Source organism: Lampetra planeri, unplaced genomic scaffold (genome assembly GCF_965212315.1).
Source record: "Lampetra planeri unplaced genomic scaffold, kcLamPlan1.2.h2 scaffold_158, whole genome shotgun sequence".
NCBI classification, from domain to species: Eukaryota; Metazoa; Chordata; class Hyperoartia; order Petromyzontiformes; family Petromyzontidae; genus Lampetra; species Lampetra planeri.
Genome location: NW_027614308.1, coordinates 63,034 through 77,077, shown reverse-complemented (window position 1 = coordinate 77,077; position 14,044 = coordinate 63,034). Strand labels below are relative to the sequence as shown.

Here is a 14,044-nt window from a genome sequence, read left to right as displayed (position 1 = left end):
AGCCAAGGCGACACCATCAGAGGAATCTTCCGCGTTTAAATATCCGCGGGCGTTCCACGACAAACAAAAAAACCCGAACGGCTACCGACGCAGAGAACACGACCGAACGGATAGAGGGAGGGGAGAGACGGAGTCGGTCGCTGAAGCATCCCCCAGCCTATGGGTCCGCAGAGCTCCGGGGATAGTTGTTGGTAGGGCCACATCCTGCGTTGTTCCCACTGTCCCTTCCCTGCCCGCGGCGCAAGACAAATTCTGCGCTGGGCAGCAGAACGCGCGCGCGCACACACACATATATAGTGTAGTATATATGTAGTATATAAATGTGTGTGTTAATACAATACAATTCGTGTCGTTATTATTGTCGGACACGGGTTACTAACGGTCGGACAGAGGGAATGGAACGACAGACGGACGGAATAACTTATGCCCGACTGTTGAACAAAATCGCGAACGAATTCACGGGCGGACGAAAGAACGAACCTGTGTGTGTGCGCGTGTGTGTGTGTATGTGTGTGTATGTATGCGTGTGTGTGTGTATGTGTGTATGTATGGGTGTGTGTGTGCATGCGCGTGTGTGTGTGTATGTGTGCATGCGTGTGTGTAAGCGTGTGTGTTAGCGTGTGTGCGTGTTTATGCTTGTGGGCGTGTGTGTGTATGCGCGTGTGTGTGTGTGTAAGCGTGTGTGTTTATGCTTGTGTGTGTGTGTATGCACGTGTGTGTGTGTGGTTCTAGCCACCCGCCCCCTGGTGCGCCGTGCCTGCGTTAGCCGGTGCTCGCTAACAGCACTTGCCCCAACAGTCTGTTACTGCCTATATGGGGGATCTTTGTCTTCGCGTGTGCGTATGTGTATAGCGTGTGTGCACGCATGAGGTGCGTGTGTGCGTGCATGCGTGTGTGTGTGTATGTATGGGGAGCGGTGGTGTAGCGGTTAGCGCGCTGCGCTATGAACCTGGCGACCCGGGTTCGATTCCCGCTCACGGCCAACACCAGTGACGATTATCTGAACCGGTCTTGGGCCTCCCCTACATCGACTCAGCCTGAAATGAGTACCTGGTGCGGTGTGTAAACATCGCCACTGTGGAGACAAAGGCGGTCGGGCGTGGTGCTGGCCACCCACCCCCTCGTGTACCGTTCTGGCCTTCACAGGTGCTCGCTAACAGCACTTGCCCCTACAGTCTGTTAAGGCTATACGGGGGATCTTTGACTTTGTGTATGTGTGCGTGCGTGCGTATGCATGTGTGTGTGTGTATGTATGCGTGTGTATGTATTTGTGTGTGTGCGTGAGTATGTATGTGTGCGTGTGTGCGTGTGTGCGTGTGTATGTATTTGTGTGTGTGTGTGCGTGAGTATGTATGTGTGCGTGTGTGCGTGTGTGCGTGTGTGCGTGTGTGCGTGTGTGCGTGTGTGCGTGTGTATGTATTTGTGTGCGTGTGTGCGTGTGTATGTATTTGTGTGTGTGTGCGTGCGTGTGTATGTATTTGTGTATTTGTGTGTGTGTGTGTGTGTATGTATTTGTGTGTGTGCGTGCGCGCGATGAGAAGTATTGATGAGCGCGTTGTGCTACGCGCGGTGCGCACGAAGTTCTTCACGCAAGTGCACGCAAGTCAGGCCCTCTGCCGAGACGATCGCCGCCCGCGTTGTGCGGAGGGGAGAGAGAAAACGTGAATCTCGCTTTGAGGCCGCGCATCGCGATTCACTCTCGCTCGCTGTGTGTGCTCCCTATCGGCTCGCTGCTTTCTTACCCTGTATAGATGTATATGCTTCATCATATATATGTTTATGTGTGTGTGTGTGCGTGTGCGATGTCGCGGCGTGCACATTCGTAGCCGCTGCGGTGTGGACACAAATATCAGCGCGAGTGGAGAGTCTCGTGCGCCGTGCAGGCCTCCGTCGGCGCTACTCGCCGACAGTTCTTGCCCCCAGCAGTGTGTGTCGAAGGCCGTGGCAAGAGGGGATCTTCGTCTCATGGACGTAACCCGCGTACGCACAAGGACGCGTGGATCGGAGACGTTTTGCAAGCGGTGCGGATAACAACGGTAGTAGCGCATCGCGATGCATGCGCTGTTCCCCGCGGATTACCGCAGATATGCAAGGGGCCGTGTTAGCGCTGTCGTGATGTCTACACGTGCCACTCTGTGTGACCACTGTCGTGATGACTACACGTGCCACTCTGTGTGACCCTGTCGTGATGACTACACGTGCCACTCTGTGTGACCCTGTCGTGATGACTACACGTGCCACTCTGTGTGACCCTGTCGTGATGACTACACGTGCCACTCTGTGTGACCCTGTCGTGATGACTACACGTGCCACTCTGTGTGACCCTGTCGTGATGTCTACACGTGCCACTCTGTGTGACCCTGTCGTGATGACTACACGTGCCACTCTGTGTGACCCTGTCGTGATGTCTACACGTGCCACTCCGTGTGACCCTGTCGTGATGACTACACGTGCCACTCTGTGTGACCCTGTCGTGATGTCTACACGTGCCACTCTGTGTGACCCTGTCGTGATGACTACACGTGCCACTCTGTGTGACCCTGTCGTGATGTCTACACGTGCCACTCTGTGTGACCCTGTCGTGATGTCTACACGTGCCACTCTGTGTGACCCTGTCGTGATGACTACACGTGCCACTCTGTGTGACCCTGTCGTGATGTCTACACGTGCCACTCTGTGTGACCCTGTCGTGATGACTACACGTGCCATTCCGTGTGACCCTGTCGTGATGCGCACCCGTGCCACTCCGACGAATACTTTTGCCCGCGCGGCACAGCTACACATCGTCATCTGAGACGCGGGCGTTATCGTTTGATGTGAAGTACTCTCGCAAATGCGTCGACATAGGTGAATAACCAAGACTAAAATATTTACATCATATACTGGTAGCGATAGGGGGGGAGGGGGCTGGGTCGTCATTATTAAGGGGAAGTAGTTCCCTGGGTTAACGTTGCATTTGAGCTCCAATCAGTGTCGGAAGGTTTCAGGAATATCGAGGTCGAACGGCCATTCCCGTGGGAAACAGGCTGGGTAGAGAATCACAAGTAATACGATTTCGCAGACGGACAATACACACGGCCGCTTTTCACGTTTACGCAAACGAGAATTCATTTTTTCGTTTCACATTCCATCAGCCACGCGGCACCATTCTCTGTAATCCACGTGGCTAGGAGATGTTAACTACCTCGCCCGGTTTACAGGAGGTCGTGGGTTCGATCCCGACCCTGACGATGCCTGCTGCTGTATATTTTGAGTTTGTGGTGTGTCTCTCTCTCTCTCTCCGCGTGATCGCGTGGATTTTTCTCCGGTTCCTATTCCGGTATTTCCCTTCCACATTTAGAATCAACATCGCGGCGTTCCGGCCATTTGGCTGCTATAAATGTCCACGCGATAAGCCACTTCGTTGAGCTATCGTTTGCGATGGTCAGGTCGCTTGAAAAAAAAAAATCGCTATTATAGCCCAGGGTGCCTTACCTGGTAACAAAAAAATTAGTTTAGAACAATTAAGCAGGAGATAAAGTAAAAGTTGAATCTGGAGTCCCACCTTGATAGCCATAAGTCCCTTATCCTGCTGCTATGAAGTACCCGTGCCGTGTGTGCTATACACGCATCATGCGTACATACCTACTATATAAACAACACGTCCTGCATTACAAGTACACGCACACATACACACGCATCAATCGTACATACCTACTATATAAACAGCACGTCCTGCATTCCTACGTAATATTGCATTACAAGTGAACGCACAAATACACACGTTAGTGCCTACTAAGCACGTACACCTATCACAGGTACGTTATATAGTGCTACATGTACCTACATATCTAAATAGTACATACTGAACGACTCATCACGTGTACGTGATGTCCCATCGTAGGTATGTGCGTACATACGTAAGTCAACACTCGCACGCGTACGTGCGTGCCTGTGTTGCGTATCTTTGTGTCGAGCACACCACTGGGGAGACAAAGGCGGCACCGGGCGTGGCGCTGGCCACCCACCTCCTCGCGCCTGTTACTCGCCAATAGCAGCACTTGCCCCAACAGTCGGTTGGCGCTATTCCGGGGGGACCTTTGTCTGTGTGCGTAAGTCGAGCGCGCTGCTCGGAGCAGTGTTGGTCGCCTTCCCAGAGGGATCTTCGTCGTCGGCGGCGTCGTCGGCGGCTTTGTCTCGCGTAATCGGTTTGCGCGCCCTACAATTATCCTGCGAGTTACAAAACACAAAGGCGGCCCCGTTTGCCTTTCGCCCGCGGGGGATGTCAGACGTTTCGGCTGCAGCAGGATCGCAAACCGAACGCACCCCCCCCCCCGCCCCCCCGCCCGCCCCGCCTAAGACACGTGACGCCTTTTCAATCACTCAAAATGTAAAGACAAATATCCCCGTAAAGCTTTCACGGGCTTTTGTGTCAAGTACCGTGAGCGAGTCAATTACGACTACACATCGCGTCAGGTACTCATTTGAGGCCGAGTCGACCTCGGGGAGACCCAGGACCGGTTCCGATAAGTACAATCGAAGAATCGCCGTTCCCGATGAGCGTCGGATAATGTTGGCCGCGTGCGGGAATCGAACTCGAGGAGTCGCCGGGCCCGTGGGGCAGCGCGCTAACCGCTACCCCACCGCTCCCCATACAAAGACAAAGACACTCACACGCACACACACACACGCGTGAACCACGCCTCGGGGTACACACGCACACACACTTACATAAAGACAAAGGTCCCCCGTGGAGCCATTAACAAACTGTTGGGGAACGTGTTAGCGAGCGCCTATTACGGGTGGCACGGCACGCCAGGGGGTGGCACGCCAGGGGCTGGCACGGCTCGGCAGAGGGTGGCACGGCACGCCAAGGGCTGGCACGCCAGGGGCTGGCACGGCTCGGCAGAGGGTGGCACGGCTCGCCAATGGGTGGCACGGCACGGCAGAGGGTGGCACGGCACGGCAGAGGCTGGCACGGCTCGGCAGAGGGTGGCACGGCACGCCAAGGGCTGGCACGCCAGGGGCTGGCACGGCTCGGCAGAGGGTGGCACGGCACGCCAATGGGTGGCACGGCACGGCAGAGGCTGGCACGGCACGCCAGAGGCTGGCACAGCACGTCCGACCGAATCGGTCGCCCTATTCAATGCTAAAGTGTTCGCACGCTGAGTCGACCTGGGGCAGGTGCGCAGTCGGTCCTAACACCCGCGACTGTTGTTGGCCGCGAGCGAGAATCCAACGCGGCACGCCGGGTTCGTAGCGCCCGTGCGCTAACCACCGCGCCACCGCTCCCCACGGTCACCCTTACACCCGACGCCTCCATACGCACGCGCGCACGCACGTGCACGCGAATGTACACACGTACGTACAAATAAACAACACAATACATAACAATACACAACAAGAACAAACAAACAAACAAAGACAAAGATCCCCCGGATAGCCTCACCAGACTGTTGGGGCAAGTGCTGCTAGCGAGCACATATGAAGGCCGGCACGGCACACGAGGGGGTGGGTGACCAGCACCACGCCCGGCCGCCTTTGTCTCCCTAGCGGGTGATGTTTACTACGACGATGCTACCTCTCACACCGCGGTGACCGCTATTAACTCCAACACCATGGTAACCGCTGTTACCTCTCACACCATGGTAACCGCTGTTACCTCCCACACCACGGTAACCGCTGTTAACTTTCACATCATGGTAACTTCTGTAAACTTTCACACCATGGTAACCGCTGCTAACTCGCACACTTAATTAACGAAATTAACCTCGCTTCGTCTATGTGCGTACAAAACAAGCGGAATAAAATTTAGAAGTGAATATTAAGCCCGTTTGTTTTAAATCCATGTCCGGGTTTCTCTTAATCACATCGTCCATCAATCATGAATCAATCATCATCATCAGCCATGATCAATCCACTGCTGTATGAGGAAATCAGTGCTTGGTTAATCTGCTAAATATATGCATATATAGTGTACTGTATATTTAAATGACATTTTAAAACCATTATCTTTCTACGTGTGTTTACACGCATGTTGTTGCTGTCGTAATACGGACTTAAATTTGTAATAACAAAAAAGTTATGAAACGAACAACAAATATGATTAAAAAAAACGATTTAACACGATTTGTGTGTTTCGCTGATACACAAAACGGCACATCCAACACGCAGCAGCGCTAATCATATTTATTGTTGGGCTTCGCTGTCACTTGAAAACGTAAATTAATGTGTACTATTATCGTCGGTAATATTATCGTTGACAATGTTATCTTTGTTAATATCAACAGCAGATGCATCGGGGGAAAATGCAAGCGTTGCCGTCGCGTGTTTCGTGTGCGCTGCGCAGTTAAAATGTGCCACTAATATTGTCTAAACACACGTGCACACGTGTGTGTGTGTGTGTGCACATAATCACACACGTGAAGACGCGCGTCCTTACAACCAACACGTGTGTATCAATTATTGACACACGCGCACACGCAATCAACACAATAAACTCAACACACAAACGCACACGTGCGCACGCAACCAACACAATAAACTCAACACACAAACGCACACGCGCGCACGCAACCAACACAATAAACTCTACACACAAACGCACACGCGCACACGCAACCAACACAATAAACTCTACACACAAACGCACACGCGCGCACGCAACCAACACAATAAACTCTACACACAAACGCACACGCGCACACGCAACCAACACAATAAACTCTACACACAAACGCACACGCGCGCACGCAACCAACACAATAAACTCTACACACAAACGCACACGCGCACACGCAACCAACACAATAAACTCTACACACAAACGCACACGCGCACACGCAACCAACACAATAAACTCTACACACACGCACACGCGCGCACGCAATCAACACAATAAACTCTACACACAAACGCACACGCAACCAACACAATAAACTGTACACACACGCACACGTGCACACGCAAACAACACAATAAACTCTACACACAAACGCACACGCGCACACGCAACCAACACAATAAACTGTACACACACGCACACGCGCACACGCAACCAACACAATAAACTCTACACACAAACGCACACGCGCGCACGCAATCAACACAATAAACTCTACACACAAACGCACACGCGCACACGCAATCAACACAATAAACTCTACACACAAACGCACACGCAACCAACACAATAAACTCTACACACAAACGCACACGCGCACACGCAACCAACACAATAAACTCTACACACACGCACACGCGCGCACGCAACCAACACAATAAACTCTACACACAAACGCACACGCGCACACGCAATCAACACAATAAACTCTACACACAAACGCACACGCAACCAACACAATAAACTCTACACACACGCACACACACGCAACCAACACAATAAACTGTACACACACGCACACGCGCACACGCAACCAACACAATAAACTCTACACACAAACGCACACGTGCACACGCGCAAACAACACAACGCTCAACAAAAGCGCATGCACACACCCGTGAACATATATGTTACATGCTCGGGCGCGCAACATGCAGTATCCATGCGTATGTTAAACAAGAAAAGACAAAGACTCAGCCTATCGACAAAGATCGCGCCCTTCACGACACAGACTGTTGGGGCACTCGCTTCTAGCGAGCACTCGTGAATGTAAATGGAACCCGGCACGGCTACACGAGCCCCCCCCCCTTCGTCTCCCTCGTGGCGATGCTCACACATTTGAGGCTGAGTCGACCTAGGCGATGCCCAGGACGAGTTCACATAATCAACGTCGCCGGGCGTTGGCCGTGAGCGGGAATGGAACTCACGACCATGCAATTATATGAATGTTGCAAATGCTCTTCGTCAAGCAATTGACGCCCAACATTAACCCTCCGATATACATGTATATGCGACAAGAAGATACAAATAATAAAATCGCATCGATTCCATAAATACAGCCGACCATGTCGACTGTTCGCTTCCCGTGGAGTGTGACGCTGAAGCCCACAGGTAGCGGGACGATATTCGCTCGTCGTGCATCGCTATGTATATGTGTGTGTGTTTGTGTGTATGTATATGTGTGTGTGTGTTTGTATGTATATGTGTGTGTGCGTATGTCTTTGTTTATGTGATAATGCAAGTGCGCGCGCGTGTGCGTGTGTGTGTGTCGCTGGTAACGGTGAGTAAGTGATGTGTGTGATGTGTGTGTGTGTCGCTGGTAACGGTGGGTAGGTGATGTGTGTGTGATGTGTGTGTGTGTCGCTGGTAACGGTGTGTAGGTGGTGTGTGTGATGTGTGTGTGTGTCGCTGGTAACGGTGTGTAGGTGGTGTGTGTGATGTGTGTGTGTGTGTCGCTGGTAACGTTAGGTAGGTGATGTGTGTGATGTGTGTGTGTGTCGCTGGTAACGGTGGGTAGGTGATGTGTGTGATGTGTGTGTGTCGCTGGTAACGGTGGGTAGGTGATGTGTGTGTGATGTGTGTGTGTGTCGCTGGTAACGGTGTGTAGGTGGTGTGTGTGATGTGTGTGTGTGTCGCTGGTAACGGTGTGTAGGTGGTGTGTGTGATGTGTGTGTGTGTCGCTGGTAACGGTGGGTAGGTGATGTGTGTGATGTGTGTGTGTGTCGCTGGTAACGGTGGGTAGGTGATGTGTGTGTGATGTGTGTGTGTGTCGCTGGTAACGGTGTGTAGGTGATGTGTGTGTGTGCTGTGCGTTGTGCAGAGACCGATGCCGTGCCGGCCTTCATAGGTGCTACTCACTAACAGCACTCGCCCCAACAGTCCGTGTAAGGCGATACGGGGTGGGGGGCGATCTTTGTGTGTCGAGGTTGTAACATCGCTGCTGCGGCCGGCGCACCGCTCTACCGAGCTAGATGGCTCCGCTCACGACCGGGCCCTGTGTTTCTCCTCTTTAACCTCGACACAAAAGTACACTGCGGGGAGACAAAGGCGGCCGTGCGTGGCGTCGATGAACGCGAACGCACCATAGGCCCCACGCCGGTGCGTTGGGGGCAACACGGGAGATGTTTAAACCCTTTGACAGTCCTTGCCGTGCCGCAGTGGCGCGGGTTGGCGATTGGGATCGGATGGGGAAAGAGGCTCGCGGCGAATTTTGCGCGGCCGGTCGTCAGTGGCAAGCGGCGGGAGACTACGAGACGGAGCTTGTACCAGGACAGCCATCAAAACCACCACCACGACCTTCATCAGTATCATCATCATCATCACCAACATACGCACCAGAAAAATCACCACGATCATCATCATCAGCGGCATTCTCATCATCATCACCATTATCATCATTCTTATCAGAACACTCATCAGCACCATCATCATCAGTAGCACCAGGAGCCAGACTCATGACGAGCAGTAGCTGCACATTGATCATAATCGTGATCATCACGCGACCATAATTATTATCACGACCACCACCAACCAACTTCATCATCACTATCATCATCACAATTATAACTACGCTACAACTACTACCTCGATCATCACCACAATAATAACCACCACCACCACCACACCGATCATCTCCACGACCACAGCCACCTAAATCACCTCCATCACTACCACATTCACCACCATGATCATCAACAGCTGTCATTCGCCACTAAGTGGCGGTGACGTGACCACGGCACTTGTGCCAGGCCAGGTGAAATTTGAGACCATCATCACCACAATAACAACAACAAACACCAACACTACATTCATCACCACCTCCACTACCACCACCACCTTGATTATCTCCACCACCATCACCACCTTGATCATCACCATCACCATCACCACCACCATCGCCACCACCACCTTGATCACCACCACCTTGATCATCTCCACCATCACCACCATTACCTTGATCACAACCACCACCACCTTAATCATCTCCACCATCAACACCACCACCACCTTGATCACCACCATTAACACCACCACCACCACCACCTTGATCACCACCACCTTTATCATCTCCACCATCACCTTGATCACAACCACCACCACCTTGATCATCTCCACCATCATCACCAACAACACCACCACATTGATCACCACCACCAACCACCCACCAACCACGACCCCCCGTACCTGAAAAAGTCGCTCTTGCAGTAGAGTTTCCCATCGCGGGAGAAGCACTTCTCGCTCAGGTGGCACTTGCAGTCGCAGCACTGCACACACTTCACGTGCCACGGCCGGTCGAGGACGTTGAGCAGAAAGCGATCGAGTATGGGTCTCTCACAGCCAGCGCAGTGCACCATTCTGTCCGTACAGCGGGGCCGCGTAGCCCGGCTCGGCCCCGCCAGCAGCAGCAGCAGTAGCAGCAGCAGTGAGCAGCAGTCGACGCGGACGCGACACTTCAAGGAGATGTCTGGGGCCGGGAGTACGGCGAGCAACGGAGCGTCTTGGGAGTAGATCTCTTGACGATGTCGGCGTCTCTCTCTCTCTCGCGCGCGCTCGGATCGACACTCTCTTCTAGCGCTTCTCCCAACAAACTGGCTCGCCCCCCTCTCTCCTCTTCTCTCTTCGCGCTTTGAGTTTTAGCTAAGCGGCAGCGTGGCGCGGTTCGGTGCGATGGTGGTGGTGGTGGTGGTGATGGTGGTGGTGGTGATGGTGGGGGCGATGGAACGTGGCAACATCGCTCCTCCTTCTCCTCCTCCTTCTCCTCCTCTCGCTCGAGTTCCTCCCCACAGAGAGATTGTGGCACGAGATAGAGCGAGAGCGATGGCACAGAAGCGGCAAGACGGATTCAAGGCCACGTACGCGACGAACCACGCGCGTTGCCCGTGTGTACACGCGGTGAGTTCACGTGGTGTGTTCACGCGCACGCGCGCCGTGTAACGAGCACGCGCGCGGCGTACGGCTGACGTGGGCCGGCTGAAGTCTCTACACGAGCTTCCCTTGAATAGGACCCCGAATCGAGGAAGATGTTCGCTCGCTCGCTCGTCTCGTCTCGGCTCTCGGCGTCTTTCGCGCTCTCTTCCCGTCAACGCTCCACGTCTTCGGGAGAGACGCGATTATTGAATCTGGTCGCTTCTCTAAATGCTTCTGTGTTGTGGAGCGTCTCTCTGGCTCTCTCTCTCTCGCTTGCTCTGTCTCTCGCTTGCTCTGTCTCTCGCTTGCTCTGTCTCTCGCTTGCTCGCTCTCTCTCTCTCTGTGGCTCTCCCCAGCTTCTCTCCTCCCCTCTCTCACTCGGCAGTCAGTGTCCCGCGACTGGCACACGCACGTGTATATCTCGCTGTGTGTGCGCGCGCAAGGGAGGGGGGGGTATGGGTGTGTTAGAGGGGGAGGAGGGGTACGTGGAGGGGTTGGGAGTGGTGCGGGGGGTGGGGGAGCAGAGAGGGAGGGAGGGAGAATGAAGGGGGAGGAGGAGGGAGGAGTAGGTAGGGGACAGTTGGGGGGTGGGGTGGGGGGAGGGAGGGAGGGCAGGAGGGAGGGAGGGAGGGAGGGTGGCAGGGCTGGGAGGGGCGCGGGGTGGGGGTGATGTGGGTGGGGGGGGTGAAGGGGTCTCGGGGACGCGACGTGAAATGCAAAATAGAACGGGGGGGGGGGGGGGGTGAACGAGGTAGGCAGAGAAACCGGAGGGAGCGAGAGAGAGATGGAGAGAGAGGGCGAGAGATGGAGGAGCGGTCAGGATTTGAGACCAGGCCGCCACGGTCGTCCGCTCGCAATGTCGCGCTGTGGCTGACTCCATGGAAACGCGATAATTGAACCACCTCCAGTTTAGCATCGCCTCTCTCTCTCTCACTCTCTCTCTCACTCACTCTCTCACTCACTCTCTCTCTGTCTCTCTCTCACGCTCGTCTCACGCTCTTACGCACCAGGCGTCTGTGCCCCCCCACCCCGCGCCGCTCCCTCTCCCCCCACCGACTCGCCTCGCCTCCCAAGTCCGCGGCCCCGTGGGTCGGCAGAGGCGGATGCCGTGAGTCCCAGGGTCTCTTTCTCTCATTCTCATTCGTTCGTTCGTTCCAACGTTCGTTCATTCATTCATTCATCCAGCCGTCAACACGGTTCGCTACGTGCGGTGCGAAAGAAATGCAGCGTGCATCATCCTGTTCTCATTTCTGTCGTGGCGGCGTAGCGCAGGGAACGGTAGCGATGTGGTGGTGATGTGGTGGTGGTGGTGATGGTGGTGGTGACATGGTGGTGATGTGGTTGTGGTGGTGGTGGTGATGTGGTGGTGGTTATGATGATGGATGTAGCGGTGTGATGGTATTGTGGTGATGGTGGTGTTGGTTGTGGTGGTGATGGTGGTGGTGATGGTGGTGGAGATGGTTGTGGTGGTGGTGATAGTGGTGGTTGTGGTGGTTGCGGTGTCGGCATCTCGTTCTCGCTCCCGATCGGAGCGCGGATGCGGTTTGTGCATCTGTCCGCGTGTGCGGAGCGGTGGCGCGGCGGTTAGCGCACTGCGCTACAACAACAACAACAACAAAAACCCGACCAACCCGAGGTCGAGACCCGGCCGTCGATACACGTGCTGGGCCCGACGAGTAATGCTGAACATCAACGGTGGGGAGACAAACGCGGCCACGCCACCCGACCGATGTGCTCGTTCTGAAACGCATTCAGCGCGGAGCTCGGGCCAAAAGCACTTGGCTCAACGGTCTGTGGGGCTACACGGGGGACCTTCGCTTAGCGCGCGCGTGTGTGTCTCTGTGTGTGTCTGTGTGTCTGTGTGCGTGTGTGTCTGTGTGTGTCTGTGTGTGTGTGTGTGTTTGTGTGTCTGTGTGTGTGTGTGTTTGTGTGTGTGTCTGTGTGTCTGTGTGCGTGTGTGTCTGTGTGTGTGTCTGTGTGTGTGTGTGTGTGTTTGTTTGTGTATGTGTCTGTGTGTGTGTGTCTGTGTGTGTGTGTTTGTGTGTGTGTCTGTGTGTGTGTGTCTGTGTGTGTGTTTGTGTCTGTGTGTGTGTGTGTTTGTGTGTGTGTCTGTGTGTGTGTTTGTGTGTGCGGTAGTGTAGCGGTTAGCGCGCTGCGCTATGAACCCGGCGACCCGAATTCGATTCCCGCTCACGGCCAACACGGTGACGACTATCTGAACCGTTGTCCTGGCCCTCCCCTAGGTCGACTCAGCGTGATGTTGGCCACCCACCCCCTCGTGTGCCGTGCCGGCCTTCATAGGTGCTCGCTAACAGCACTTGCCCCTACAGTCTGTCACAGGCTATACGGGGGATCTTTGTCTTTTGTGTTCATACTAGGGTGGGTCTGCGTGTATATAATCTAAAAATGTTACCGCACGTAGGTACGTGTATTTGTGTACAATATTGTTGTGTGTGTGTGTTCACGTGTGTCTGTGTTTATACAGTACACGTGCTGTCAGTATGTGTTTATTTGCATGCGCGTATTAGGGGCATTATTTATGTCCCACGTACATGCGGTGGTGTACGTATCGTGCGGTGGAAATGTCCACGTTCCTATGGCAAGCGCGATGCTAACCCACAACACGAACCGAATGCCGAACCTTCGGTAAGGGTGCTTTGCTCACTTTATCGACCCGAATACGTGGTGATGACAATGGCGGTGACGGTGATGAAGATAATCTCAATCATCATCACCACAATCATCATAATCATCATAATAATCATCATCTTGATAATCACCATAATCATCATCACCATAATCACCATCATCATAATCATCATCATAATAATCATCATAATCATCACAATCATCATAATAATCATCATAATCATCACCATAATCATCACCATAATCATCATCAACATCATAATCATCTTAATCATCATCATAATCATCATAATAATCATCACAATCATCATCAACATCATAATAATCTTAATCATAATCATCATAATCATCACACTCCTCACCATAATCATCATCACCATAATCATCATCTTGATAATAATCATCATCACCATAATCATCACCATAATCATCATCTTGATAATAATCATCATCACCATAATCATCATCATAATCATCATAATCATCATCATCACCATAATCATCATCATAATCGTCATCATAATCATCATCACCATAATCATCATAATCATCATCATAATCAACATCACCATAATCATCATCATCATCATCACAATCATCACCCTC

At 53.0% G+C, this 14,044-nt stretch overlaps 1 protein-coding gene across 1 annotated transcript in view; it reads right to left on the bottom strand.

The window, feature by feature from the left end:
* LHX5 (LIM homeobox 5) overlaps positions 1 to 11,201 on the bottom strand; it is a gene marked incomplete at its 3' end in the record, with an annotated part of 72,242 nt that extends 61,041 nt beyond the window's left edge. The window contains exon 1 of the mRNA XM_078622512.1: positions 10,067 to 11,201. Within this exon, the coding sequence (XP_078478638.1) occupies positions 10,067 to 10,236 (170 nt within the window). The remainder of the gene's footprint in view (positions 1 to 10,066) is intronic.
* Positions 11,202 to 14,044: the final 2,843 nt, after the last annotated feature.